Source organism: Podarcis liolepis, assembly GCF_965112155.1.
Source record: "Podarcis liolepis genome assembly, chromosome: 7".
Taxonomy (NCBI): Eukaryota; Metazoa; Chordata; class Lepidosauria; order Squamata; family Lacertidae; genus Podarcis; species Podarcis liolepis.
The window spans coordinates 35310935-35338584 of record NC_139561.1 but is presented as its reverse complement, the minus strand read 5'-3'; the positions used below and the strand labels follow the sequence as shown (position 1 = coordinate 35338584).

The following is a 27650-nucleotide window of genomic DNA, read 5'->3' as shown; positions in this document are numbered from 1 at the left end:
CAGCACCAACACTTTGAATTGTGCTTGGAAATGTACTGGGAGCCAATGTAGGTCTTTCAGGACCAGTGTTATATGGTCTCGGCGGCCGCTCCCAGTCACCAGTCTAGCTGCTGCATTCTGCACTAACTGCAGCTTCCAGGTCAAGCACAAACGGAAGCCCTACAATACAATGCATTGCAGTAATCCAATCTTGGAGCCACCAGTGCTTGAATAGCTATGGTCAAGCTCTCCTGATCCATTCTGGGAGAATGGCCGACATATTTATTAATAGCTGTGGCTAGCAGACAAGCTCCTCCCTTCCTCTTGCATGCCTTGCCCACCAAAACTAACAATCCACTTCTGTTTCACTTAACATTTTAGCCTGTCCCCAAATGCAGCCCCAAACTGCACTGAACTCTCCAGGTGAACGCAGAGCACATGGTGATGCTTTATATAAACAACTGAAAATTGTGCTTGCTTTCTGAGGCCCATTTTCCTTATTACAAATGTTTTCACCTTCTTCTTTATTTAGTATACACTGCTTAAGTTTCTCTAGACTGGCGGTGGGGAATGTGCTGTCCTCCAAATGTTGTTGGATTCCAACTCCCGTGAGCCCCAGCTAGCTTTGCTCATGGGGGGGGGGATTGTGGTCCTTTGGCACCTGGAGGGCCACACGACCCCACTTCTGCCCTGGGCAGGGATTGCCTATAAAATATGGAAATTCAGAAATGCATGCCACTGAATTAGGAGCAAGAGGAAGAAAAGGAAGCAGGCAGCTAATCTGCTCTTGAAGCTGCTCTCCGCCACTATTACAAAATCTGTGTCACTCACTTAGCACTCAATTTCAATTAGATGTAATCAGGGCACCTCTCTATGCATTTGATTTTCTGTAATGGAGTGATTAGGAGGATCCAGACTAAACACCAGCAGTGCAACAGTGTCCTCTGAAGCTGTGCTTTTCAGGGTGGGTAGCATGTGCTGTAGACATCAGGCGGTTTTTGCAAGACATTCTCTCAAGTTTGCAGTCATATGGGCACTTACTTGCAGGTAAATGCCACTCAACTCAGCTGGCACTTCTGAGTAAGCATGTGTAGGATGCAGAAGACCACCCTGATCTTATCCTGAATTGCTTGATCCTTCTGAGGCCCACATTCCAGTGGTGGGCAGAACCAGAAGCCAAAGTGGGTGGGACGATAAATATGAATTTTACTTTTGCACAGCAGGTTAGTTGCTGCAGCCACACATGCACCTGTCTGTCCTCCAGCCAGGCAATCAAGGAGCGTTATCAGAGTTCAAGGACACATTTTAGCCCTGCAAAAACTATCAAGGAGGGTGGGAAGCAGGGCCAAAGAAGGGGGTGACCTGGGGAGAATAGGTGTGGCTAGGAAGAGTCTCAAGGGTCAGAGAGAAAGGCCAGGGAGGGCCGCACCCAGACCTGAAGTTCTCAACCCTTGGTTTAAAGCCTGAAACTTATTTTTGTAGCCTGAGCTGGGATTTTTTATTTTAATGACATTTGCTCTGATTCTATTGTAACCATCTATTCTTCAATGATACGTAATTTTAACTTTGTGTAATCCATTTTGAGCTGGTTCTGCTTAAAAAAAGGGGGGGGTTAAGCAAGACAGAACGTTTTTAGCTGATAAAATAATTATGCACTCTGCTTTTTTCAGATGTACCTCCATGAGGGGACTGTCGCGGTGGGTGGGACTTTGGCATACGTGTCTCAGCAGGCATGGATATTTCACGGGAGCATCAGAGACAACGTTCTTTTTGGAGAAGCATACGATGAGCAGAAGTAAATATTAAATTAGACAAGAGGATAATGAGGTTGTCACTGTGTGTGTGTGTGTGTGTGTGTGTGTGTGTGCACCTGCCTCAGAAACATTGCAGGTTCCTTCCTAAACATTAGCTTTCTCTGGTCATTTTATGTGAAGTGTGCAGGCAGGTTTCTACCCAACATATTACTAAGGAGCAATACAAGTTAAATAACTACAAGGCTGCGATCCTATGGTGCATCGCAGCTCATTCTAGGTGGCCACATGTTTATTTTGGGATCTTCTTCTCCCAAGGAGCAGGGAGAAGCACCCACCCTTAGAAAGGTCAACCTGACTTTGTCAGCCAGGGGGTCACAATTTTTTTTTGCAGCCTATGGGCTCACCTGGAATTTTGAGGAAGTGGCTGCCCCATGTGTGGCATGGCATAAAATGGCTTCCCCGTCTAAAAGAGCGAAAGGAGAGGCAGAGCCACAGAATGGGGTGGATACAACAGCCATCAAAATGTGGTAAAGGCACCTACCTCAGCCACTGTTGCCATCATCCATGGAGAGAAAGTCTTTGCACCTTTCCTTTGTTCAGAACAGGCAGCAGGCCTGAAGGAGGCCTCTGTGGACATTTTGTGACTGGTGGTCAGGGATTGACCTCAGAAGCACCCTGGAAGGCCCATTCCCTCACAGGCTTTTAAACTCAGGGGGAGAATTCCACCTCACACATCAGTGGATCTTGGGGAAGTGTGGGGTTTGTGTGTTCATACCAGAGAAAGACTGCTTCTATAGTTCTTAGTCTGGTTTGTCTTCTCAGCTGGGTGCTTCTCATTCCAGCGATCCGACATAGCGGTCCTCATGTTTCAATTATCACCCCACCCCCCCGTTTGTATTGTCGTGTGGCGTGTGTCAGATTCCAACTGCCATGGGTTGTGCTTTGAAAGTGTAGAATAAGAGGGAAATAATAATAATAACGATTCGTAACTCTGAATGTGTTAAGTCTGCCACTGGCTCACCAACAGAGGCATCCCTCAAAAATCAAAAACAGCAGCTAATGAGACATGGCATTGCTAATTAGTGTCATTTCAGTCTATGCATATTGCTTTTTAATTTGGGGAGATTAATTAAAGCCAGCTTTATAAACGGAGCAAACTGCCTTGTGGTGAGTGATACCCATCCATCTAGCCCAGGGGCAGGCAACTTTTCTTCCTCACCCCACTATCGATGGCCACATTTCACCCAGCATTGTCTTATCAGGAGTTCCAGGCACCCAGAGCACCTTCAGCACCTTGGAGAGCTCCTAGGTTTCTGCTGAGCTAGCTTTGCAAGTTGTTGTCTCAGCAAGTGCCCAGCTCCAACTGAAGCCTTATATAGGCTGGCTGGACCATAAAGCAGCAAGTGTTGCTTACTGCTGCAATTCTAACCCCACTGACCTCAGAGCATGTCCCATTGAATCCAGCATACTTCTGAGTAGACATGGTTAGGATAGCCTTAATCTATTTTATACAATAAAACCCAGAGCAGAATAGCAACGAGGGAGACAGACTTCAAACCAAGCTAAAAGCTAGCCAATTTACAGTTCATCTAAAGTTGAAGAGATGGGTCAATGTCTGGTTCCACAATTGGGGTGCCACCCTGACCATTTGGGCCTCTGCAAGGGGCAGGGTGCTTGGCAGGACTTCTGATGCTGTGGGAAATGGATGAACAGAGCAAATGGGAGGTGGTGGTCCTTCAACTATCCTGATCCCATACTACTTAGAGCAGTGCAGGTAAAAACCAGAGGAAGAGCCATAGCTCAGTGGTAAGGCATCTGCCTTGCATACAGAAGGTCCCAAGTTCAAGCCCTGGCATCTCCAGGTAAGCTTGAGAATGTCTCCTGTCTGAAATCCTGGAGAGCCCCTACCATTCCATATAGACATGATGGAGCTAAATTGACCTAAGGTGGCTTCCAACATTATGTTAGTTCCACTTTGAATTTTGCCTGGGAGCGAACTGAAAGCCAGCGTGCTATTAGTGATTTTTATGTATTAGTATATACTTAGTTCATATCTACAAAACTAGCACATGGTCTCTTGCTTGGAAAGAAATAGTGATTTGCAAGAGTCTGAATGCTCCATTTTTTTAAAAGGTACAATTATGCCATTGAAGTCTGCAGCCTGAAGTCAGATATGGACCTTCTTCCATACGGAGATATGACTGAAGTAAGTGTCTCAATACAAGCTGCATTTAACTTGGCCATTCAGCGCATGCTATCGAGCGCCATTTTCTGACAAATGCCCTCCTGTAAGGGCTTTAATTCATAGTGAAACAGCTTTCCTATTCTTTCCCTATCTGTCAAGGCATTGTCAAATTAATCTTGCCAAGTCCCTTTTGATTTCACGGGCTGGGGCTGGGGGATGGGGAGGTGCATGAAAGCACACAAGGGCAACAATCAATCTAGCCTCAGTGTACACTTCCTGACATGTACAATAAATTGCTATGTGGATTAGACGTCCCTTACGGGGAGTGCCAGGGTGGCAACCGTGGCACACATCTGCCTGCAGAGGCCTTCTCTAGTCCACTCCTGCTGTTGAATGAAGCATTTTGTTGTAGCCAGTAGACTAGGTTGCTCTCTCTGTGTGTTTTCCCACAACAGTTTCTCTGGTTTACAAATTGGCCCGCAGGCCCAAAATGGTCAGTGACCACTTGTGACGTGTTACTCAGCCTGTGACATGACCATCAGGACTTAAGAATATAAGAAGATTCCCTACTGGATCAGTCCAATGGCCCATCTAATCCAGCATCCTGTTTTCACAGTGACCAGCCGGTTGCCTGTGGGAAACCCGCAAGCAGGAGCTGAGCGCAAGAGCACTTTCCCCTCCTGTGGTTCCCAGCAACTAGGATGCAGAAGCATTACTGCATCCAGTTGTGGAAGCAGAGCATAGCCATTGATAGCCTTGTTCTCCATGAATTAGTTTAGTCCTCTTTTTAGAGTCATCCAATTTGGTACAGATCTCTGCCTCCTGTGGGAGCAAGTTCCATAGTTTAACTATTTTCAGGTAGCCGTGTTGGTCTGACGCAGTCGGGGGGGGGGAAGTCCAGTAGCACCTTAGAGACCAGCTAAGTTTGTTCTGGGTATAAGCTTTCGCGTGCATGCACACTTCTTCAGTTTAACTATGTGTTGCATGAAGGAACACTTCCTTTTATTTGTCTTGAATCTTCCAGCATTAATCTTCTTTCCTTATGCCCTTCTAGTGTTATGGGGTAGGGGAACCAACCACTTCTCTACTCACTTTCTCCATGCCATGCTTAATTTTATAATTTTTTTTCATGCCTCCACTTACCTTATTCTGCAAACTAAAAAAAACCCCTAATACCACAACCTGTCCTAAGACTTGTTAGCTAGCAACCCAGGGTGTGGGTGGGTCCTTTTCTTCCCACCTTTCAAGGCAGCCTTATGATTGAAGATGAGACTCTAATTTGTCTTGGGGCCAAGACACCCTTTGCATGTTTTGTCGTGGACAATTTAACAGGAGCAGAATAGGAAAGCTCTGTCTGGATCTGTTTTATTTTTTAAGCACCTCACCTAATTTTCAAAAGAGCCACAAAAGCAGCAAACAAAAATCCCAGGGCCTTCCTGTTTCATTTCCATCTGGATTGCTCTGTTTTTCCCTGTGACTGATTACAATGAAAGCAGGTCCATATTTAGGGAAGGGGGTAGGGGGTTGGGAGGATAGAAAGACTATAATAATGGATTTTGGCACTGTGTCCCCCACAGGCCACCTTGTCAGTTTAAATTTATATTAAGGGCACTCTGTACCTGGGATTATTATTATGTGTAATCTACCTCGGAACTCAATCGCATTTGAGCTATTTCTATACTACTGTGGCAGATATTTGAAAAAGACACCAGGTGCCTCATTGGAGCGTGTGTCTGCAGATCTGTCCAAGTGTCTGCCATGGGACATATCCCCAGAAGAATAATCTGGAGAAGCACACATGCAAACTCCCTTTATAGACATCCCCCTATAAATAGATCGCCTCTTCCACCTGAGCTGTTATTCGCTGCAGAAATGTAGAGGTATAAGAATGTGTATTTATATAGTTGCACACTACCCCATTCTCCAAGCCGTGAAAGTCTCCAGGGGTTCCTGTGCTTATCCAGGGTTCAGTTTCCTTGGAATGAAGGTCAGTTGAGACTGTGGTGGTGTTAGGATACACATCTATGCAACCTCTGCATACGATGAAGGGCTCACAGCAACAATACCCCACCAGACCTTGCTCCTCCGTTAGTCGCAGCTTTCTTCAAGCACAGAGCAAACATGTCTCTGTGTATCCAGCTTCCAGCCTGCGTCCAGCTCAGCTCACGCAGACCACTCTAGCTGCTGTTCTCCTACCCAGCAGCTGCAAGGGACGGCGAGAGAGGAAGGCGCATCCATTTGTTCTGTAGCACAGAGCAACTTATCTGGTTATGCTGGTTGCGGTGCTTAACTAGTTGGCCAAAGCCACTACGTAGGCAAAATGGACTGGTTTGGCAAGCTGGCTCTTGGTTAGCGGGCAGAATGGTTTTAATGTTGCACAACAGAGGAATCCGTTGCAGCAGTTGCTCTCGTGGAAGCACGTTGCACAACACCCGGTGCATTCCATTGTGCAACAAAGTAACCAGCTTGCTTATGCATTCCCTTGTGCAACAGAGTTCCAAGGGTGCAAAACAGTTCCTAGCGGAATAAGGATGCTGCTAAGGGACTTTAACTAAGCACTACATTGGATACATAGGAGCCAACTCCTAGGGGCCAAGGTCCCTTCAGCCCCCTCCCAATAAAATATTTAAGGGAGCCAGCCCCCCCCCCCCGATGATGGGCATTGCCATCAAATGGTGTTTTTATGTGTCACATCTTGGGATTGATTATGCATGGGGAGGGCCTTACCTGCCCCTCCATATTTTATTCAAGTTGGCACCCCTGATTGCATACAACACATTGTATATATATTGAATATGGCAATTCTTCCCTTTTAAAGATAGGGGAAAGGGGGCTCAACCTTTCTGGAGGCCAGAAGCAGCGAATCAGCTTAGCTCGTGCTGTGTACGCCAACAGAGATATTTACTTATTGGATGATCCCTTGTCAGCGGTTGATGCACATGTTGGCAAGTATATTTTTGAAGCATGCATCAAAGAAGCGCTACGAAGGAAGACTATCCTCCTCGTTACTCACCAGCTGCAGGTAATGGAAATGGAAGGGAATGGGTTTCAATAGCTTAGCATATGAATTTGTTTTTAAGTCTTACATAGGACAGACCCAGCGGCTGGAACAGAGGAAGCTGCCTTATAAGAGGCAGGCCATTGGTCCATGTAGCTCAGTCGTTTCCACACTCACTGCCAACATTTCTCTGGGGTTTCAGGCAAGGTTGTCTCCCAGCCCTACCTGGAGACGCCGGGGATTGAACCTGAGACCTTCTGCATGCAAGGCAGATGCTCTGTTTCGTTGTTTCATTGTTAGTCTCCTGCCACCAGCTTGATAAAAATGAAATAACAGCAATACACCAGCAGGGGGCACAAGAGCCACAGCTCAAAGCTTAAGGGGCTCAGCTTTAAAAAAAAATAAAAAAAAATTCAGAAGAGAAGGAAAGGTATTTCTTCTCAGCGATGCTGGAAATTTGGTGTTGCTTGACATAGATGGAGCCATTCTACGCACAAAATATGTGTGCAGTTCAAGCTAAACACACCCTTAGACTTCCCCCCTTCAGTAATATTTAGTTCATCTGCTTCAGACAGGTGTGGGAACAGGGCCGGCCCTAACATTAGGAAGAGTGAGGCAGACACCACAGGTGGCACATGCTGAGGAGTGAAAGTGCTGAAGGGACAATGCAGTGTGCTACATGTGTCCAGTCTCTGGTTGGACCACAACTTGCATTTATTCCAGATCATTGGCTGAGCATACTGGGAATGATGGGAGTTGTACCCCAGCAGCTTCTGGGGCCTCAAAATTGAGGAGTGTTGCCCTAAACTAGCCTCAGGTCCAAGTAGACAATATTGCCTCATCATCTGCATTGTTGATAGTAAGGCCCCCATCTGCACTGTACATTTAAAGCAGTATCATAGCATTTTAAAGAATAATGGCTGCTGAACTTTCATGATTTGAATAGTGCAGACAGGTGTGGGAATGTGGAGGACTGAATTTAATTCTGGAAAAACGAGAAATGGAGGGAAACCAAAACTGACAGATTCATTCATCCCTAGGCAGAACCCAGCAACAGCCTGCTGTCTCCTTGCAGTTTGCACCAAACTCAAAGTACTTTTCTACCTTTATTGTTCCTGAAGCACTGCAGTCTTTACACGTCTCTAACAACTTTGGGAGGGAGGGAGAATCGGGACGCGCTCTCTTCCTTGCTTTGCCTGGTGCGCAGAATGTAGCATTTTTTCTATAAACTATAATTATTATCCTCAACAAGGGTGCACGACGGCAGAACATTTGATGTTTTCTGAACTACAAACTGAAACTTGTCTTTATTCTGAAAATGCGTTTTGCAGTGCGTTTTCCCTTCAGCTCATTTCCCGCTTAACCAATTTTCTTTCTCTCCCCCCCCCACTCCCCATTGCCTTTAAACACACACACACACTCCAGTACTTAGAATTTTGTGATGAAATCATATTGCTCGAAGGCGGAGGGATATGCGAGAGTGGTACCCACGCAGCGCTGATGGCTGCGAAGGGGCGTTACGCTCATCTCATTGAAAACCTGCACTTGGAGGAAACGCCGGTGAGTTCCAGGCCTCAACGCTGACATACCAGGACAAACAACAAGAGGAAGCGGTTGTGTGCCAGATGTTTACAGGGGCCATCTTGCTGATGTCTGTCAGTAACCAGAGGCTGGGTTTGCTGAGCCCTTAAAGGACTTAGGGAGGGAGGACAGGGCTGCCCAGAGAAACTAACCATGATGGCTCTGCTCTGCTTCTGTGGTCAGAGGCAGCAGGCCTTCTGAATACCTGTTGCTGGAAACCACAGAAAGCTGGGCTCCTGCTCACAGGCTTCCCATTGGGGCATGCGAATGGCTGCTGTGAGTACAGAACGCTGGGCTTTCGCCTGATCCAGCTGGCTCTTTGTATGTTGTTATGACTCTTCTTCCTTATATACTTAACAGCTAGAATAAGAGTGGGGGGCCTTTGTTCAGCCCGGGGGCCACATTCCCATGGGGGAATCTTCCAAGGGCCAATGCTAGTGGTGGATGAGGTCCGGTGGGGGGAAAACACAGAGCAATGGATGTGACTCTTACTTTTTGTATAGCTACATTTCAAAGGTCTCCCTCTTTCTTACACACACACACACACACACACACACACACACACACACACGGCCCTCTCCAACTTCCATGCGAGAAGCACAATTATAGTTCAAGAACACATTTCTAGCCAGGAACAATTATATAGATTTGAGATGCAAAGCAGGGCAAGTGAAGGGGGTGGCTTGGGGGGAGTCTGAAGCGCCAGATGGAGTGACCTGTTGGGAGAGGGGAACGCTTGGTACCTGGTCCTGAGTTTTCCCCATCCCTGATAGAACCATCATTTATTATTTCAAATGCCTAATCGGACCTTCCTCAGGGGAGGGCAGCTCATCATAATAAAACAACAACACAAAAACAGTTTAATGCACCATAATGCCCTGCAGACAACAAAATAAGTCGCATAAGAACTCCAGGAGACTATTGTCCAAAAGCCTAGACAATTTAAAAATAATAATATTGGCATGTTTCCTGAATGCATGCGTATGGACTGTTTGATTTCCCTGGGAAAGGAGTTAATAACCATTTCCAGTAGCCATTGATAACCTTCTCCTGCATGGACTTGTCTAATCTCCTTTAAAAGTCACCCACGCTGTTGGCCATCACTGCCTCCTGTGGGAGAGAGTTCCATATTTTAACTTCTGTGTGCTTTCCTTTGCCTGTCTTGAATCTTCCAGCATTCAGCTTCATTGCATGGCCCTGAGGGCCAGGATTATGAGAGTGCGTGAAAAATGACTCCCCTTTTCTCCACACAACACATAATTTAAACACCTCTATGGTGTCACTTGGACTTAAGCTAATAGAAGGGATTGCCTTCACAACCTGTTTCAAGGGGAAGCTTCCCACCATCGGAAACTGGATGCTGGGTTACAGATGACCCTGGTTTGCTCCAGCTGGGCTTCTCTTGCAAAACATTCACTCCGTGTATTTCTCTATTTCAGGTTCCACACGATGCTCTTCTTTATTCAGACACGGTGGATGTACGTGTGGAGGAGGATCAGGAGGATGTCCCCGAAATCTCTTACATAGGAACCGAAAATCCCGGTGAGATCATTTAGTATCATAATCTTCTTTTCGAAATGGCTTTGACTGCTCGCCTGACAGTTCTCTCGCATCCCCCCAGCTTTTGGCATTTCTGACGAGCCGAGCCAGGAATCCAGGAGCGACCACAAAATGAGAAGAGACACAGGTACTTTGTGCAATCTCTTGCTAATTGGTTTAAATCGATTAGGAATTTAAATGGGTATCGCTGTAATGCTTGCGGGGGGGGGGGGCTTGAGCTGGGGGTGGATGGTTCCTATGTACCCAAAAGCTTTCAAGGGGTCTGGAACTGCCAGGGTTCGGTTTACATGGATGGCTACATGTGTGCTGTAGACGCGAAGGCCCCATCACTACAGAATCTAGCCCTAGCTGAATTATACTGACCTTTTTTCCATGCCACGGATTTCAGCCATGTTGGTCTGACGCAGTCGAAATATATACAAAAAATAAGAAAATTGTCCAGTAGTACCTTAGAGACCAACTAAGTTTGTTCCTGGTATAAGCTTATACCAAGAACAAACTTAGTTGGTCTCTAAGGTGCTACTGGACAATTGTTTTATACACACACACACACACACACACACACTACAAGCTGTAAGCCTACAGCAAACCTTGGGCTACACAGGCAAATGATCTGGCTTGGTATAAGGCAAGTCCTTCTGTTGAATGTTCAGCCTGTGTCCTTGATTCTCCACCCTCCAACTTTTACTGCTTGGAGAGACTGGAAAATATGGCTCATCTCTTATACTCAATGTATTTCCTCCCCTAAAACATTCTCAGACAAAAAGTGTGCTGAAGATGCTTTTCGAGCTGAACAAAAGTTATGGGAACACTGTAAAAACTTCAGAATGAAAAAAATTAATTGACAGCGATGTCCCTGTTTCACACGAACAGCTTCGTAACAAAACCATGCTGGAGTGAAAAAGAGAAAGTGATCCCTTTGCTGAATGTTTTCCTTTTTCCTTTTTGGGGGAAAAAAGCTGGGCAAAAAATAAGGGTATCTTGGAGCAAAAAACACCATGGTGGTTGTCACCCATGGAGGCCATGAGTGTAAAAAAGGTCAACATGGGAAACAATTGGGCAACATAAAAGGAAATCCTGTGTGAGGAAGATAACCAATTGAAACTTAAGAACTTTGACGAGATAAAAAATAAGGTGTCAAGCTGGCTAGAATAGCACCAAGTATATGAGTTATTTAAACAAGACAAAAAGAGGGGTTTCGGGAAAGAGTGTTCAAGATTTGAGCAAGATCTATTGTATAGCAACCAGAAAACCCTATCTAAAATGTATAAAATCTTATTAGAGTGGTCAGTAAAGGATGAGGACGTGAAGGCAGTTATGGTGGAGTGGACAGTGGACTTAGGAGGCAATATACAGCTGTCAGAATGGGCGAAATTATGAAAGGAGTTTTGGGATCTAATTCATAACGAATGAAAAAGGATGTTTAAAATCTCATTCCCCCGCAAACCAGAAGCATTTCTATTAGGGATTGTGGGAAATGAGATGCCAAAAGATTTAAAGAAAGTATTCATGTACGCCACCACCGCAGCAAGGGTTGTGTTTGCCAGAAGTGGAAAAGGGAATGTTTACTGACCCAAAAAGATTGGTTGACCAAATTAATGGAGTACATGAAGATGGACATGTTGACTGGGCAGATAAGAGATCAAACAAAACAATTTTTTAAAAAAGATTGGAACATATTCAAAACAATATTTGAAAGACTATTATTGGGAAATGGAAATTTTGACAGGTTTAGAATTACTTCTGTAAGAAAAAAATAATCCTAAAATATAGTGGAGAAACAGGAAAACAAACTCATAGACATGTTAAGAGAGGCATTCAAATAAATGAAACAGAGGACCCAAGTAAGAAGGGGAGGGAAGTCAAGTATAAAAGGAATATGAATGAATCAAGCAATTAAGCACAAATTTTTGTTTTTGTTTTCTTTATTATTATTTAGAAATACATGCTTAGCCATAGGAGAACTGAGATGTTATAACGTGATTCTACGAATGTAAATTAAAAGAAACCAATAAAGATGATTTGCAAAAAAGAAAAAGAGAAAAAGAAACTGGTCCCTTTGCTGAATGTTTTCATTTTTCCTCTTTTTTTGGGAAAAAAAAAGCTTTATATTTGATCAGAAAGGAGAACAAGCACATCAATAAGGTCTTTCATTCAAAGGCTGGGGAATATTGATCACTTTTCCGTCAAATCAATGCCCTTTCGCTTTTTTAATTCCAGTCACGGATTCCAATTCATTCGACAGCCATTAGGAAAACAGAGGTAGCATTTACCATATGGTTTCATCTGGGGGAACCTGGCAGTGAGAGAGCATTTCGCTGAGGCTCCTGTGAAGCCTCAAATGTTTATTTTAGTTGATAGACTCGAGTGACGTCCAATTTTACTTAAAATGCATGAGATTTGTCAGTGCTGGATAACATTACAGCGTGAATAAATGCTCGATGGTTTCCGCTCCAGCTCCTGCAAATCAACTCGTTCAGAAAGAGGAGAAGCAAGAAGGCTCTGTTAGATGGAAAACCTACCACGCTTACATTAAGGCATCTGGAGGTATATCCTGCAACAAGCTTCTTTTCCCCCCAAAGAAAACCTTTATTTTGTTATTGTAGATTTCTGCTAAAATGGAACCTCTTAAAGTATGTAAATATGTAAGTGGGGAACTACTCAGGAATCAATCCTGCCCAGAAAATCCACTCTTGATTTTATGTATATGTTGGGACTGGCTCCCTAACTACTAAGCACTGAGGGCAATGTACTCAGCATATGCTCAGAGGCTATTGAGAATATCTCCTGTACAAATTGGTACAGACTTCTATGTCCCCCTCCCCAAGAATCCTGGGAACTATAGCTGATAAGAGTGCAATACATGATCTGTTAAAGATCCATAGCCCCCCTTCCTCTCCTAGAGAACTACAGTTCTCAAGGTTCCCTGGAAGACAGAATTACCATGTGAAGACAATTAGGTTGGCAGACACATGGAATAAACCCCCTCTTGATGGTTGCTGCACAGTTGTGAAATTCGGTGCGAAATCAGGCAAGCCCTGTCCCCCCAGTATCACCAAATGAGACTTAAAGATCCATTGTTCTTTTTTTGCTGTGGCTTTCAGTGACTAATTATAAACCGAGATTCAGAAGCAGTGCTGTGGTCTGGTTTTAGAATGTCTGAGTTTATGTTGTGTTTGTGTTTGTGTGTGTGTGTGTGTGTGTGTGTGTTTGTGTGTGTGTGTGTGTGTGTGTGTGTTTGTGTGTGTGTGTGTGTGCTGGCCTTTAAGTAGACATGGGTGCTTTAAATGTTTTTACACATCTGGGGGACAGAGCTAGCATGAAACTAGTTCTGCCTGTCGTGGGCCCTGGCTCCACTTAACCCCGGGTCGCCCTGCCTTCCCCTCCACCAGTCTCAATGGGCACCAGCTCCTCCTGCCCCTTTTTTAAGGAAATGTGCAGCAAATTCCCATGCATTTTTCAAGTTTCACTGACGTTCGTGGGACTTTGCGCCTAAGGAAAATGCCTATCTGATTTCAGCCCTAAATGGGCACTCACCAGTGCATTGTGTTCACTCATTCCCTGTTTACTAACTTGGCCTGATGGTCCCTTTTTAGGATTCATTCTTTGGTTCTTCATTGTGCTTCTCTTTGTTCTGATGATCAGTTGTTCAGCCTTCAGCAACTGGTGGTTGAGTTACTGGTTAAGGCAGGGCTTACGGGTAAGCACACCTTTCAGCATTATAATGTGTTTTATTTGTATACATTTATCTATTACATAAGGGACACGGGTGGCGCTGTGGGTTAAACCACAGAGCCTAGGGCTTGCCGATCAGAAGGTCGGTGGTTTGAGTCCCCGCGACAGGGTGAGCTCCCGTTGCTTGGTCCCTGCTCCTGCCAACTTAGCAGTTCGAAAGCACATCAGAGTGCAAGTAGATAAATAGGTACTGCTCTGGCGGGAAGGTAAACGGCATTTCCGTGCTCTGCTCTGGTTCGCCAGAAGCGGCTAAGTCATGCTGGCCACATGACCCGGAAGCTGTACGCCGGCTCCCTTGGCCAATAAAGCGAGATGAGCGCTGCAACCCCAGAGTCGGTCACGACTGTACCTAATGGTCAGGGGTCCCTTTACCATTTACCTATTTATTACATATAAAGCCCACCTTTCCTTCAAAGAGCACAAGGTGGCAAAAACAGTTCTCCTTCTCCCTGATTTGTCCTCACAGCAACTCTGAGGTTGGTTAGGCTAAGAGGTGGTGATAGGCCCCAAGTCATCCAGTTGGCTTCATGGCCTGCAAGGATTTGAACCCTTGTCTTCCACTTTAAATTATCTACAGTTTAGTGTTACACCCAAACCATAAACTGCGGTTCATCGTTAACTACAGTTTCTTGAAACAAGCCAGCTTCTTAAATTGTGGCTTGGAGTTGCTTTGTTTAAGCAAATCACAGCTATGATTCATCATGGCCTGTTGGGTTCAGACAACCTGTGGTTGATCTAAAATGAAAATTGAAGATTTCAAAGTCCTCCCTGTGGCTATGCTGGTGAGGAAGTGGGTGAGTCCAAGCTTGTTCTTGTTGTGCTAAACTATTACCGTATATAGACATTATGTCTGAACTGGTCCGATCTCAGACTACGCATAGAAATAGGAATGTATATTTTAATGGAAGTGCTGCCCAAGTTCACACAAAGAATACGAAGAGGGTTATATCGGTAAGCAGAGTTCCTACTCTGCCATATATTTTAAATGTTTACTGCAAAACTGTTGGGTTGTGTTCTGTTTGGCGAAATCACTAACTTTCCTGATGGAGTCTTATCTCATTATATAGTCCAGATAATGGCCCCTTGTTCCTGTGTCTCAATATGTCATTATTTTAGAGAGAGAAAAGTAATCTGCTCTCAATTACAGTTTTCTTTGAAAATCCATTTCTTAAAGGCAAACTACAGCTTCTACCAACTCATCTATGGAATGAGCATTGTTTCCATGATTATCCTGAGCTTCATCAAAGGCTTTGTTTTCACTAAGACAACATTGCGGGCGTCATCGAGACTACACGACACCATGTTTTACAAGGTATCGCAAATCTCCAGCTGGCAAACAGGGTTGTTGCATATTTAACAAGCTGGCTTGATTTTTATCGTCCAATTATGTGCTGTCAGAAAGTCACGGGTCACTCTTTTTACCTAGAAATTATGAAAGGTGTGCTTTCAGAACAGCACTGCATTTTAGCATGCAACCCAAAAGTGGAGAAAAATCGACACATAGGTGGCAAATGGCAAGCCTGGATTTTGGCAGTATTGGGGGTCAGCCCAAAACTACAATTTTTCACAGAGCTTGGGGTCTTGAACTGGAGCACATGCCTGGATGGAAGATGGAGAGACATCTGTGATAGCTCCTTGGGATGATCACTGGGAAGCCGAGAGGGAGAAGGAAAGCGGGTGCCATAAATAGAGAGGTGTTGGGCACATGTTTTAGCTAAACAGAATGGTGGCATCTAGGCACTCTGCTGAGCTATCCGTGGACCCCATCAGTTACCTGACCATAATGACCATTAATGCTGGGCCTGGGCAAACAACCAATAAAGCTACATGAACAGAGGCAGTCCTGCTTCTGAATACCAGTTGGTGAAAACCGCAGGAGGGGAGAGTGATCTTGTGCTCCCGTCCTGCTTGCAAGTTTCCAGAGAGCCGGTGTGGTGCAGTGGTTAAGAGCGGTAGATTCGTAATCTGGGGAACCGGGTTCGGTCTCCGCTCCTCCACATGCAGCTGCTGGGTGACCTTGGGCCAGTCACACTTCTCTGAAGTCTCTCAGCCCCACTCACCTCACAGAGTGTTTGTTGTGGGGGAGGAAGGGAAAGGAGAATGTTAGCCGCTTTGAGACTCCCGAAGGGGAGTGAAAGGCGGGATATCAAATCCAAACTCTTCCAAAAGAGCATCTAGTTGGCCACTGTAAGAAATGGATGCTGGACTAGATGGGCCCTTGGTCTGATCAAACAGGCTCTTCTTCTGCTCCTACATTCAGTGGAGAGAGTTGCCTGGGAGAGGAGAGACTCAGTGAAAGTTTCAGGGCCAGATAGAGAATCTTAGAGGACCTCACCTGCCCCCTGGTTTCCCCTGCCCCCTAGTGCAGTTTGCTGAAGCGCCTGGTCATGCTTGGACTGCATGAGCTCCCACGAGCTCCCACCATGGGTTTCTCTGCCATTTTACATTTCATTACAGCAAGGATTCCTCCCATTTTGAAACCATTCCCATTCTGAACAGAATTGTTTTACATCCCCACTATCGCAATTGCAGTGCTGAGATTCTCGTGCACGCTTCGTTTCCCCCCCTTAACTGTTGTGGTGGCGATGGTGAGAAATGAAACCACGATTTGTGCTTGTCCTTTCAAGTCTGATTTACAAAGAAGACCCTACCACTACCACCCCAGCCGCCAAACGAAAACAACAGCCCAGTACTGTATTCACACCACAGCTCACATTAAGCTGGCACAGAGCTGCGACCCCAAACACCGAGTGCCACAAAAGACATGTCTGCCATCCCAATTTGTTGTTGTCATTTTACCGCACCCTCCCCTCTTATCCGCAGATCTTATGGAGCCCCATGAGTTTCTTTGATACGACTCCCACTGGCAGAGTAATGAACCGCTTCTCTAAAGATATGGACGAACTGGATGTGCGGCTTCCGTTTCATGCCGAAATGTTTCTGCAGCAGCTTTTCATGGTCCTCTCCATCATTGTCATCGTCGCCATTGTGTTTCCTTACCTCCTAATTGGAATCGCTGTCCTAATGATTCTTTTCATTCTACTCTTCCAGTAAGTTGGACGTTCCCACCCCCTCTCTCTGGTATGTGGTTGTTTTTCCTACCCTAGAATTTCTTTTGAAAATAACAACAACCCTGCAGTGTGTATTTGATCTGTGTGCTCATTCTGCCCCTTGCAAGTTAAGGGGACCCACTGATCTCTAATTCTACCCTCCCCTCCTGTCAGTTTGTAGTTCCCCCCTTCCTTTCCAGAACACAGTCTCTAAGGGACAGATTCCATTTTGGGCTCCTCTAATCCCCCAAATATCTCCTTTATCCCAAGTACAATGGTACCTTGGTTCTCAAACACCTTGGCTTCCTGAATGCCGAAAACCCAGAAGGGTTTAGGTTTTTGAACTTTTCTTCGGAAGCTGAACGTCCGATACAGCTGTCGGCTATTATTTCTGGGGCACCTGTACCAATCAGAAGCTGTGCCTTGGTTTTCAAACATTTCAGAAGTCAAATGGACTTCTGGAAAGGGTTATGTCTGGTGCTTTTGTTTTTGTTATTTATTTTACGTTTTTGTTTTTGAGGCTTTTTCAGTTAATTTGTTTTTGTGACTCTGTGGAACCCAGTTCAGCTACTGATTGGTTGATTGTGTGACTGTGGAAATGGATAAAAGCCCCCCATCCAAATAATGGCTATCATCAGTGCAGATAAGATTTTTTTTTTAAAAAATTAACATCTACAATACTGTCTTATTTATTTTATAGCACAGTACATTGATTATTGCTTTCATTTTATGGATCAATGGTCTCGTTAGATAGCAAAATTGATGTTAAATTGCTGTTTTAGGGGTTGCTTTTAAAAGTCTGGAACAGATTAATTCATTTTGCATTACTTTCTATGGGAAAGCGCGACTTGGTTTTGGAACGCTTTGGTTTTGGAACGGACTTCCGTAATGGATTAAGTTTGAGAACCAAGATACCACTGCAATTGAACTTCTTCGATGCTGAGGTCAGCAGAGTCAGTAAGGAATGACAGCCTGAGAGGGGCATCCTCTGAATTGTAGAAGTCCCTCCCCACAAAGGTGCCTCTAGGATCTCCATTCTGTAGCTTCCACTTTATTTGCTTAGCTTCTTGCAGTTCAGGTATGCTTCAAAGACCCACCTCAGTCTGCTTCCTTTTTGAATCATTTCCCTTGTTTTCACAAATGCACAATGCTATCCTGACCCGCCCAGAAACCTTATGTACAGGATAAATTCATTATCCTACAGATAATTATCTTATAGATAATTAAAATAGATCTGGCCTAAGTCTACAATCCTACACCCACTCTCCTGGAGAAATCCCCATGGAGCCCACGGCTGATCCACACTTTAGCTTAACCTGTATTTTGATTGTATTGTATACTAATTCAATTCCCCTGGTTCCAAGAACTTCTCTCTTTGTTCCGCAGCGATGCCTTGCGAAAATCCCGGTGAACTGAATCTCAGTTAAGCAGAATCTCTCTTTCTGCATATCTGATAGGATCTGATTTAGCGGATAAGATTGGATTTCCGTAAGGCTCCGATATGGAACAAGAAGAAAAGCTCTCAAACCCAGAGGAATCAATTGGTACACAATATGTTCAAAACACAGGGTGAAGCCCAAGTGTGGGTGAACCCTCTGTGGGACATACTTCTGAGACAGGTCTGAGGTTGCACTGTAAAACTTCTCTTGGAGGTGGTGGCCAACTGCTTCAAATTTGGAAATCCAGAATACTCATTAGGAATATTCATTAGGAAGGGATTCCAAGTCCCCTTCCAAAGCCAGGATCTAACTCTGTACAATCTTACCTGCATTTTGCTGCAGGATTTTCCAGAGCACCATCCGAGAGCTCAAGCGATTCGAAAACATGAGCAAGTCTCCATGGCTTTCCATGATCATGTCCACTGTCCCAGGCCTTAGCACAATCCACGCATACAATAAGAAGGAAAACTACAGCATTCGGTAAGTTGCCTGGCCCCAAAGTCACATTCTTTCTGTCTCAGTCCCTCGGATGGGGCGGATCAAGCTGTGTCGTTCTTTTTCTCTTGACCACCAATCCTGCATCTTTCCCACCTGCCGGGCCATAGATGAAGCCGCTCCATAAGCACTGGCGTCCTGTGGCTTTTCATTTGCGGGAAATGACAAGCTGTGGGGAAGCTTTCCAAATTACGTCACAAATTCTTAGCATTGTCTCGAAGAAAATTGTTACCTGTGCAGCCAAGTGATAACCTCATTTGCACCCTTTATAACCCTCCCCATCCACACAAAGCATGAAGCTATTGGCAAGACCTGGTTTTTAAATCACAATTATTCAACACGTCCATGAGTCTTCTTCCAGTTCCCTTGTAACCTGGAGTCTACCAGCAGAAGGAGGGCACCTAACCATCCCAGTTTCCAAATCCTTTCTTCCCCGAGCTGGTGGAATTCACAAAATGGGTCCAAAGAGAAGAGAAGGTTCGGTGATTACCTGTTCAAGTGGGCCTGCAAAATCCTTACACCCAGAAGCTGGAGTGCATGGGTTTGGAGGGCTCTTAGTCAATGGCTATCAATGGCTACCATCCATGATGGCTATGTTCTACTTCCTGTGAAGGAGGCAGTTTGCCTCTGCATATCTGTTTCTGGGAATAACAAATAGGGAGAGTGCTGCTGAGCTCAGGCCCTGCCTGCAGGCTTTCCATAGGCATTCATTTGGCCACTGTGATACAGGATGCCGGACCAGATTATTTATTGCAATCGTTAAGAGTAAATTTCTGTTTAATTATTATTTGCTGATATTTAATTTTATTGTGTGCTATTATGTTCTAATAGATTAATGAATATTACTTTATTTGATATAAGTTGTTTCTTTTAAAGTTATGTTTTTAATTATGACATTTTTGTATTGGATCAAATCAAGGTGTGCAATCTTTTCTTCCACTTGTAAACCACACTTTGTACGGTGATATAGGAAGGCGGCATACAAATCCAAAGTGAAATGAAACGAGACGGGATGGGCTTTTGGGGGCTGATCCTCAGGACTCCTATGATGTCCTTATGTCTGTTCCTGACCGCAAGATGTTGTGGCCACAGACGTGGACAGATTCAGAGGGGGAATAAGACAAATTCATGGAGGATAAAGTTTTCAGTGGCTGCTATTCACAATGGTTGTACACAGCCCCCAGTATCAGAGGCAATGTGCACCAGTTGCTGGGATCATGAGTCGAAGAAGAAGAAGAAGAAGAAGAAGAAGAAGAAGAAGAAGAAGAAGAAGAAGAGGAGGAGGAGGAGGAGGAGGAGGAGGAGGAGGAGGAGGAGGAGGAGGAGTTTGGATTTGATATCCCGCCTTTCACTCCCCTTCAGGAGTCTCAAAGTGGCTAACATTCTCCTTTCCCTTCCTCCCCCACAACAAACACTCTGTGAGGTGACTGGGGCTGAGAGACTTCACAGAAGTGTGACTGGCCCAAGGTCACCCAGCAGCTGCATGTGGAGGAGCGGTGACACGAACCCGGTTCCCCAGATTACGTGACTACCACTCTTAACCACTACACCACACTGGCTCTCCAGTGTACTGTTGTGCTCATGTCCTGATTAAGGGCTTCACATAGGCATCTGGTTGGCTTTTGTGAGAGCAGGACGTTGGACTAGATGGGTATTTGGCCTGTCCAACAAGGCTCCTCCTATGTTTAAGCCAGGGGTTTGCCCTTTGTTCTCTCTCTCTCTCAGGGGGAAATGATAAGAAAAAATAATAGAGGATAAGACCCTCAAGTGCTACTAATCACAATGGTTGCATGCTCTTGTGCTCATGTTCTGTGTGAACTGACTAGAGAAAGCTTTTATTTCATAAAATTCGTATGCTGCCCGATTATTATTTTGTTAAGAACCTCAAAGCCGTTTACAAAAAAGCTAAAACGACAAAATTACCAAAAAGAAGAACCGGTGACAACGATTTCAGGCTTCCGAAAAGCCAAAACAGCAGTAGACTAAAAACAGGTCCAAACTCAGGCCAACTTTCTAAGTACTATCCCTGATTTTGGTTCCAGTTTTAGAAAGCTGAACGACGAGAGCTCCAGTCACTTCATGCTGTTCAACTATGCGCTGCGGTGGTTTGCGTTAAGGACGGACATGCTCATGACCGTCATGACTTTGATCGTCGCCCTCTTTGTCGTCCTCAGCCCTTCTTCCATCAGCACTGCGGAAAAAGGCTTGGCTTTGTCTTACACTATCCAGGTAAGTGAATCGCCCGGATAACTCAGGCTTCATTCCGACACACTCCAAATCAGACCTGAAGTGGCCCATTGCACCATTGGGGGTGGGTGGGAAGGATCTGTCTGTTTCACTTTCTCCTTTTTCCAACCTTGAGTTCAGTTCTCCATGATTCCCCATTAGTTTGCAATTATTATTATTTTTTAAAAAATCCTCGTGAATATTCACCAGCATTTTAATGCAAATTTCTCCTCTTAACATAAACATTCCTGTATGTGTTTTTCGCCTAATGTACACAGTTTTCCAAACCAATTTCCCCCTACCATAGCGTGTTTTATATATTTTCCCACTAATTTATTTGTTTATTTTATTATCATTGATTTAATTGCCTTCTAAACAACTGTCTTGAGCCAATTTGCCCACAAGATTGTTTTAAAAACATCTTAAAACATCAAATAAATTTAAAACAAGACCGAAACCCTAACAAGTAGACACTCGTGGCAAAGACCCATTTATCTAGCTGGGAAAGCCTTTTGGAACAAAGTGCCACCAATTGTTTCCAGAAAGTGCAGATAGTGTGTACTTTTTGCACACTTTGCCCTAGTGTATACATTTTCCTACATGTTCCTTGACTGGACAAGTGCACTAAATTTTTTGGAGAAGGGATAGCTGTGTTTCGGTTTATGCATTGCTCTGGAAAGTGTGCATTAGAAAGCTTTGCCTTTAAATAAATGCAAACAAAGGCCCATGTGGTAAACAACCATGAAAGAACCTGCCCTCCAACTGTACCGCTTTAATAGGCACAGAGCATGTTTTCTCGCTGTATTTGTAAGCCCAGCTGCTGGAACCCTTCAAATACATCCGGTTGAGTTAGCTTTGCAATCTAACCCCTTTTTGCTAATGTCAAGCACGGATTGAAATGCTAAACACATTGTTTTGGGGGAGCTAGTTTGTTGCTCTTCCAAAATGTACAGATTTGTGGTATTCGTTTGCCATGGTACAAGGGGCAATTTGTGCCTCTGTGCATTTTCTTGAGTTTTCGGCAACTGTTAAAAGTGTGAAAAGGAGGCATGTGTTAGCAAAAACACACAGGAGATCCACGCTGAAGGAGATGCGGACAACTGGGGATCCTGCCACATGCCTGCTTACCGTTTGCCCTCCAGTGCTTTGAAATGTGTCACCGTTTTACTTTCTGTGGTGTCCACCCTGCCACATAAAATGGTGAAGTGGACCTGAGTCCATGCATTGGAAGATGCAAATCTGAAGATGGTGGAGAATGGCCCATTGGGGCAAATAAGACACTGCCCCACCACTCTCCTCATGCCTGCCTCCTTCTTCCAGGGCCGCAGCTTCCTTTGCTTCAGTCTCAGTGTTGCCTTTGTATTTTTTTTTAAATGATATTTATTAGAAGTTTAAAAATTACAGAAAAAAGAAGAAAAGAAAACAACAACAAAATTAAAAAGGAAAAACATAAAAAATACAACAATACAGCAAAAAAGAACAATAACATTAAAACACCCATCCAATATTCCATATCATTATCTGTCATTTACTTGTTTCATTGACCTCCTCACACCTCCCTTTTCATATTCTAGTTTAATTAATTGTTTCAGCAAATCCTTTCCATCTTTCACTATATTCTGTCATTAAATTTACCTTAATTTATTTTAACCTTATCTTACCATTAAAAGCCTTAAAACTTAAAACTTAATACTTATTTGTACATAACTCCTTATATCATTTCTACTAAAGCCAAATAGTTTCATTCCAACATTTTTCCTAACACTCATTAATTTTACACTAATTCTCAGAATAAATTTTTAAAAACTTTATTCCAATCTTCATCCAACCTCTCTTCTTCCTGGTCTCGGGTTATGTCAGTCCTTTCTATCCATTCCATCTAGTCCATCAACCTGGTGATCTTGTGTCCGAGGCTCTTAAGTCTTTTCCATGTCCCTTCTGCAGATCATCTTCTTGTTTATACCTGCACTTTACTTTGTCTTTTGTTGATCTTTTTCTTAATTTCTTTCCTTTCTCATTGAGGAGTAGATCTCGGGGAGACTCCAACCCAACAATATCTCCGTCCCCCCTCGACAGGTCAGCCCATTCTCCACAGTCAGCACTGTAATCCAGAAAGTATTTAAAAGCATGTTTCAAAGTCCCTCCAAAGTTAAGAGCCCCCACAACTCCAGACCCCCCCTGGCCCAAAACCAAATCCCAAAAGCCAAAACGTCCCTGCCTAGGGGGATCCAACCAACTTCCCATCTCCAAGCCAAACAATACTCCCTCTCTCCAAATCTGACTTTCTCCAGGTTCAGTCTTCAAAAACAGCAGCTTATGCTCCTGCAGGGCCTCGGGTCTCTCCATTTGTGTTACTTGAGGTTCAACAACAACCTCCTCCATTATCTTCTGCACTTGCCCTGTCAAAACAGATTCCTGGGTTGGTTCCTGAATGGTTTCTATGTGAGTATTCACTGTTTGTCCAAAATTATTGACTGCAACAGTCATCAAATCCATCTTCTCATGCAGCTGCTCCAACAAAGCGCTTGTCTTGCAAAGAGCAAGCACCAAAACTTCTTCTAAACACATTCTTATCCAAGGTCAGAGTCTGATCTCACAATCCTTAATCTCCACAGCTGTGAAATTCCCCAGATCGACTCCAGCAACAGTTTAACAAGCTCCCTCTAGAGGAGACAATTTCAATTTGTATCCATCTTTTGAAAGCAGGTCCAATGAAAGAAAGTTACTTTCATTTTTCAAATATTTTGTTTCTTTTGGATGCAAAAGGCAACATTGGGATCAATATGTTTCTCTTTTTTAACTATCTGTCAAAAGACGTTCCATTCACAGTCAATGAACTTCCCCAAAAATTTCTGTCTCTGACACCCCGTTCCCAGGTTTGAGACGGTGGAAATTTATCTTTCTTTACTCTCTCTCCTGCAGGCTTAAAAAATCTAAGATTTCCCCCCTCTTCTCCTGCTTCCAAGAGGGGTTTTGGTGGTTTTAACTGAAGGAAATTTAGTCCTTTATATACGACTTTCCAGACTTTAGCTTCAATCTATTTACAAAAGTGGAAGGCGGACTTCCTGTTTAGAACCTTCCCGCTTTGGTGCCAAATTAAAATGTTTCGTAGTCCAATTTTCCGTTCTACTCACGGGTACTTGTTTAGAGTCCAATTGTCCACAGGAAAAAGCGCTTTCCGGCAACGGCTGTGCGGATTCACTCCGTAAAAGTAGCGGTCGATTCAAAACACCGCGCCACTCACCCCACTTCGCTTCGGATCCAGGAAAAACGGTTTCCCTGCGAGTAGGGGAGGCGCTCTTGGTGTCAGCCGAATCCCATGTTCCCAGGCTTCCTCCGCCTGGGATTTTTGAGGGGTCTCTGCCTTTGCCACGGCGGCAAGACCCGATTTTCGCGGAGCAGGTTCTTCACGGTCAGAGGAACTCCGCCATTGCCGATGGCGCTAACCCGGAAGTCAGTGTTGCCTTTGTAGAACTTGGAAGAGGACATGGATGAAACCAGAATTACAGGCAACTCCCAATTTACACAGGGGTTACGTTCCAAGGCACTGCACGTTTATATGAGATCTCTTATATTTGAAACACCATTAGAAAAGCCTGCAAACACCCTCTAAACCTCTGGAAACCCTTGGGAATACCAGCAGCATTTACCAGTTGTCAAACTCTGCCAAATTCCACCACAATGGCTCTTTCCAAATTTCCTTGACTAAACTCCAACTCTCCACAGTCCTCAACGGTCAGTGCAAGAGCTCCTGGAATTGCACTTGCAAAGGCTTGTGGGATTGCTAGGGGCTGTTTCTGCTCCCCTTTTTTGCCCTGTCTAGCTCTTTTAAGGCTGTTTCTGCCATTTGAAAAGCTTCCAGATTCAGCACAATGCATCAAGTGGACGCATGTAAATTGGTTGTTGCCTATAGTTGGCTTTGCCTGCTATAGGCTTCTCTGGCTCCACCTATTGTTGGTCTCCCTTCCACTCCCCCTACCAGTCCCAAGAGGAATCAGCCACCACTATCTGTAGATAAAAAGCCTTCTTACTAAGGCACACCATTGGTTCATCTAGTCCAGTGTTGCTTTACTCTGACTGGCAGCAGTTCTTCAGAGACTCAAACAGAGGTCCTTTGCATCACCTGCCACCTGATCCTCTCTGAACCAGAGATGCCAGGATCTGAACCTGGCACCTTCTAAGTGCAAAGCATGTGTTCGGCCACCGAACCTCCGCCCTTCCTCACATGATGTCAGTGGTCCAAAGTTTGTGGCATCCATAGAAGCAGTCGCAACAGTTGAGTGACAGATGTGGTTATTCCTGGAGCAAGTTATCACCCAACCCAAGTGATTGATTCTTACAGAATTATCCGAGTAGTCTGGAAAACAGCCATGGTGGGGGATCCATCTTCCACAACCCTCCAGAAATTTGTGTGAACCGACCCTCAGGAATGGAGGGCTGAGGATGGGGGCTCCTTGGAATGCCTGAAGTCAGTGACCTTCCATTTATTTTCTTTTTTAAAAAAAGGTTTTTTCCCCAGGTTCTACAAAACCTTTCTTTGGGGCAAAGAAATGCAGTAGGATCTTCCTTCTGTGATTTTCATCTTACATGGCGATCGATATGTTATTTTCTTAAGTCATCTTAAGCATCCTTATCGCGAAACACTCATCATATGCTCCCCCACCCCTATTCTCCATCCTTAACCTTTACACTCTCAGACTAGTGATGGAAATACATTTCCAGTTGTAATAGATCTCTCAGAGGCAACAAATGGTTGCCTGTATTTGTTGGCTTAACCTTTCCTCGTCCTGACTCAGAAACTCTGTTCCTGACATTTAAGCTTCTATACAGTGAATGCAAGGAGCCATCTGTTATTATCGCAGGATTAATGATGTGTCGCTCATGTCTATGCTTTATGCACGTTAGCACATAGGGGGAAAGGCAGATTTAGCTTAAAGTGGTGCTGTTTTCCCTAAAGTGTGAGGCATTTTTATTTTTATTTTGGTCATGGTAAATTGCAAGTCCCTTTATTCAATTCACTTTCCGAAAGGACAGCTCTTTCCTGGGAGTCAGCAGAGCTGCCAGCAAAGCATAGGCCCCTCAAGTCAAATTGTGAACGATATATATATATATATATATATTTCTAGGCCTGTAGTTAGTCATCTCCACGGGCAGTTGTTAACTAGTTCTGAAATGGCCTCGGGGGGTTCATCGTTCGAGAGTGTTGCTGCCGGGCCTGTGACTCACTCTCTTTTCCTTAGCCTCCTTTTCACTTTGAATATTTCCTGCACTTTGCTTTACCCAGTAGCCATCCATGAAAGCAGATGAAGAGGGGCTTCTCAGAAGCTGTAGACAGGGGCGTAGGAAGAGGGGGGGGCGACCAACCCCGGGTGTCTTCCCTGAGGGGTGTGTGAAAAAAACTTCCCTGGGCGGATCGCCGTGCCGCCCTCCTGGGCGCAGATCGTTCCCCTGGATGCCAACTGCTGCGCCAACCACCCCCAATGGGTGCCGATCACCCCGAGTGCCAATTGCTGCGCTGGCCACCCCCCTCAGCAGCTTGCCCTGCCCCCTGGGTGCATGGCATGTGCGCCGCTCTGGGTGCCTGAGCAGTTAGCTCCACCGCTGGCTGTAGAGCCAAATTTGGATAAGCAACAGGTTGTGAGATGATGAGTAAACACACCTATTTGGGAATGAATGATATGAGCTGATTGTCAGTATTTTCATCCCTCCCATTGCAAGGATCACCGGATCATGTTTGTTTTACTTTCTGTCTGAGAGAAAGGAGGGGGCGGAAGCTACTCTTCCAGACTTCCATCCCTAGTACAGTGTGGCTTTTTCTTTGATCTGTCTAGAGACAAGATGGCAGTATGAGAGAGCTGTTTCTCTCGTACATGTTTGTTATTGAAATATACTCAGAGTCGAGAGTGGATTTCATGCTCTTTATTCAGCTCATAGTGGTAAGGAGGAATGGAATTTCCCCTAGAATGTCTGCTTTATATACATTATTTACACAATGGGCCCCACGTGATTGGCTAATTCTGGGATTCTCCTGTAGGCCAATCAGGTTGCGGATTCACTTCTACTGTGAGCTGGATTAGGTGGCTCCTGTGGACCAATCAGACTGCTGCATTCTGAATCCTATTGTTCTAGGACCAATCAGACTGCTGCATTCTGAATCCTATTGTTCTAGGACCAATCAGACTGCTGCATTCTGAATCCTATTGTCTAGGACCAATCAGACTGCTGCATTTTGGATCCTATTCAACTCAGTACATAACAATTATGTTCTTTTATTTGTTTAATTAGAAGAAATAAATTAGGTATGCGACAAAACCTCCACAGCTTTGCTTCCGTTACTCTGCTGTTTTGAGGTGCTCACATGAGCAAATGTGAGTCCACTGCACCAGGACCTATTCCTCAGGAATGCTGTGCTGCTGTTCCTACGTTCCTGTGACCGGAAGGTCAGAGAAGGTGCTCCCAAGACCCAGCCCATGCAGGCGCTGAAGATGTGGGTTGTACATGGGTGTACGGAAACTGATCCCATATGTCATGGACCGGTTGGCCACAGAAGAATGGTGGGAGGAGCCAGCTGAGGAACCCCCACAAGGAAAGAAGGCCCAGAGCCTGGGAATTGGTGGTGGGACAACGATGAGTGGTCAGAGGGAGGGG

The 27650-nt window shown here is 44.7% G+C and overlaps 1 protein-coding gene across 4 annotated transcripts in view; it reads left to right on the top strand.

Moving 5' to 3' along the window:
* The window catches only part of LOC310711528 (ATP-binding cassette sub-family C member 12-like), a 61306-nt gene that overhangs the window by 17369 nt on the left and 16287 nt on the right, over window positions 1-27650 (top strand). For all 4 annotated transcript variants that reach the window (XR_014528523.1, XR_014528524.1, XM_083513499.1 and 1 more), the window contains 12 exons: window positions 1650-1774; window positions 3867-3939; window positions 6737-6940; window positions 8342-8476; window positions 9937-10039; window positions 10119-10184; window positions 12515-12604; window positions 13654-13757; window positions 14967-15104; window positions 16616-16842; window positions 18624-18761; window positions 20819-21005. Coding sequence is in view for 2 of the 4 variants with exons in the window: in XM_083513499.1 (XP_083369625.1) it covers window positions 1650-1774; window positions 3867-3939; window positions 6737-6940; window positions 8342-8476; window positions 9937-10039; window positions 10119-10184; window positions 12515-12604; window positions 13654-13757; window positions 14967-15104; window positions 16616-16842; window positions 18624-18761; window positions 20819-21005 (1590 nt within the window). In the remaining 2 variants the exon portion in view is untranslated. The remainder of the gene's footprint in view (window positions 1-1649; window positions 1775-3866; window positions 3940-6736; window positions 6941-8341; window positions 8477-9936; window positions 10040-10118; window positions 10185-12514; window positions 12605-13653; window positions 13758-14966; window positions 15105-16615; window positions 16843-18623; window positions 18762-20818; window positions 21006-27650) is intronic.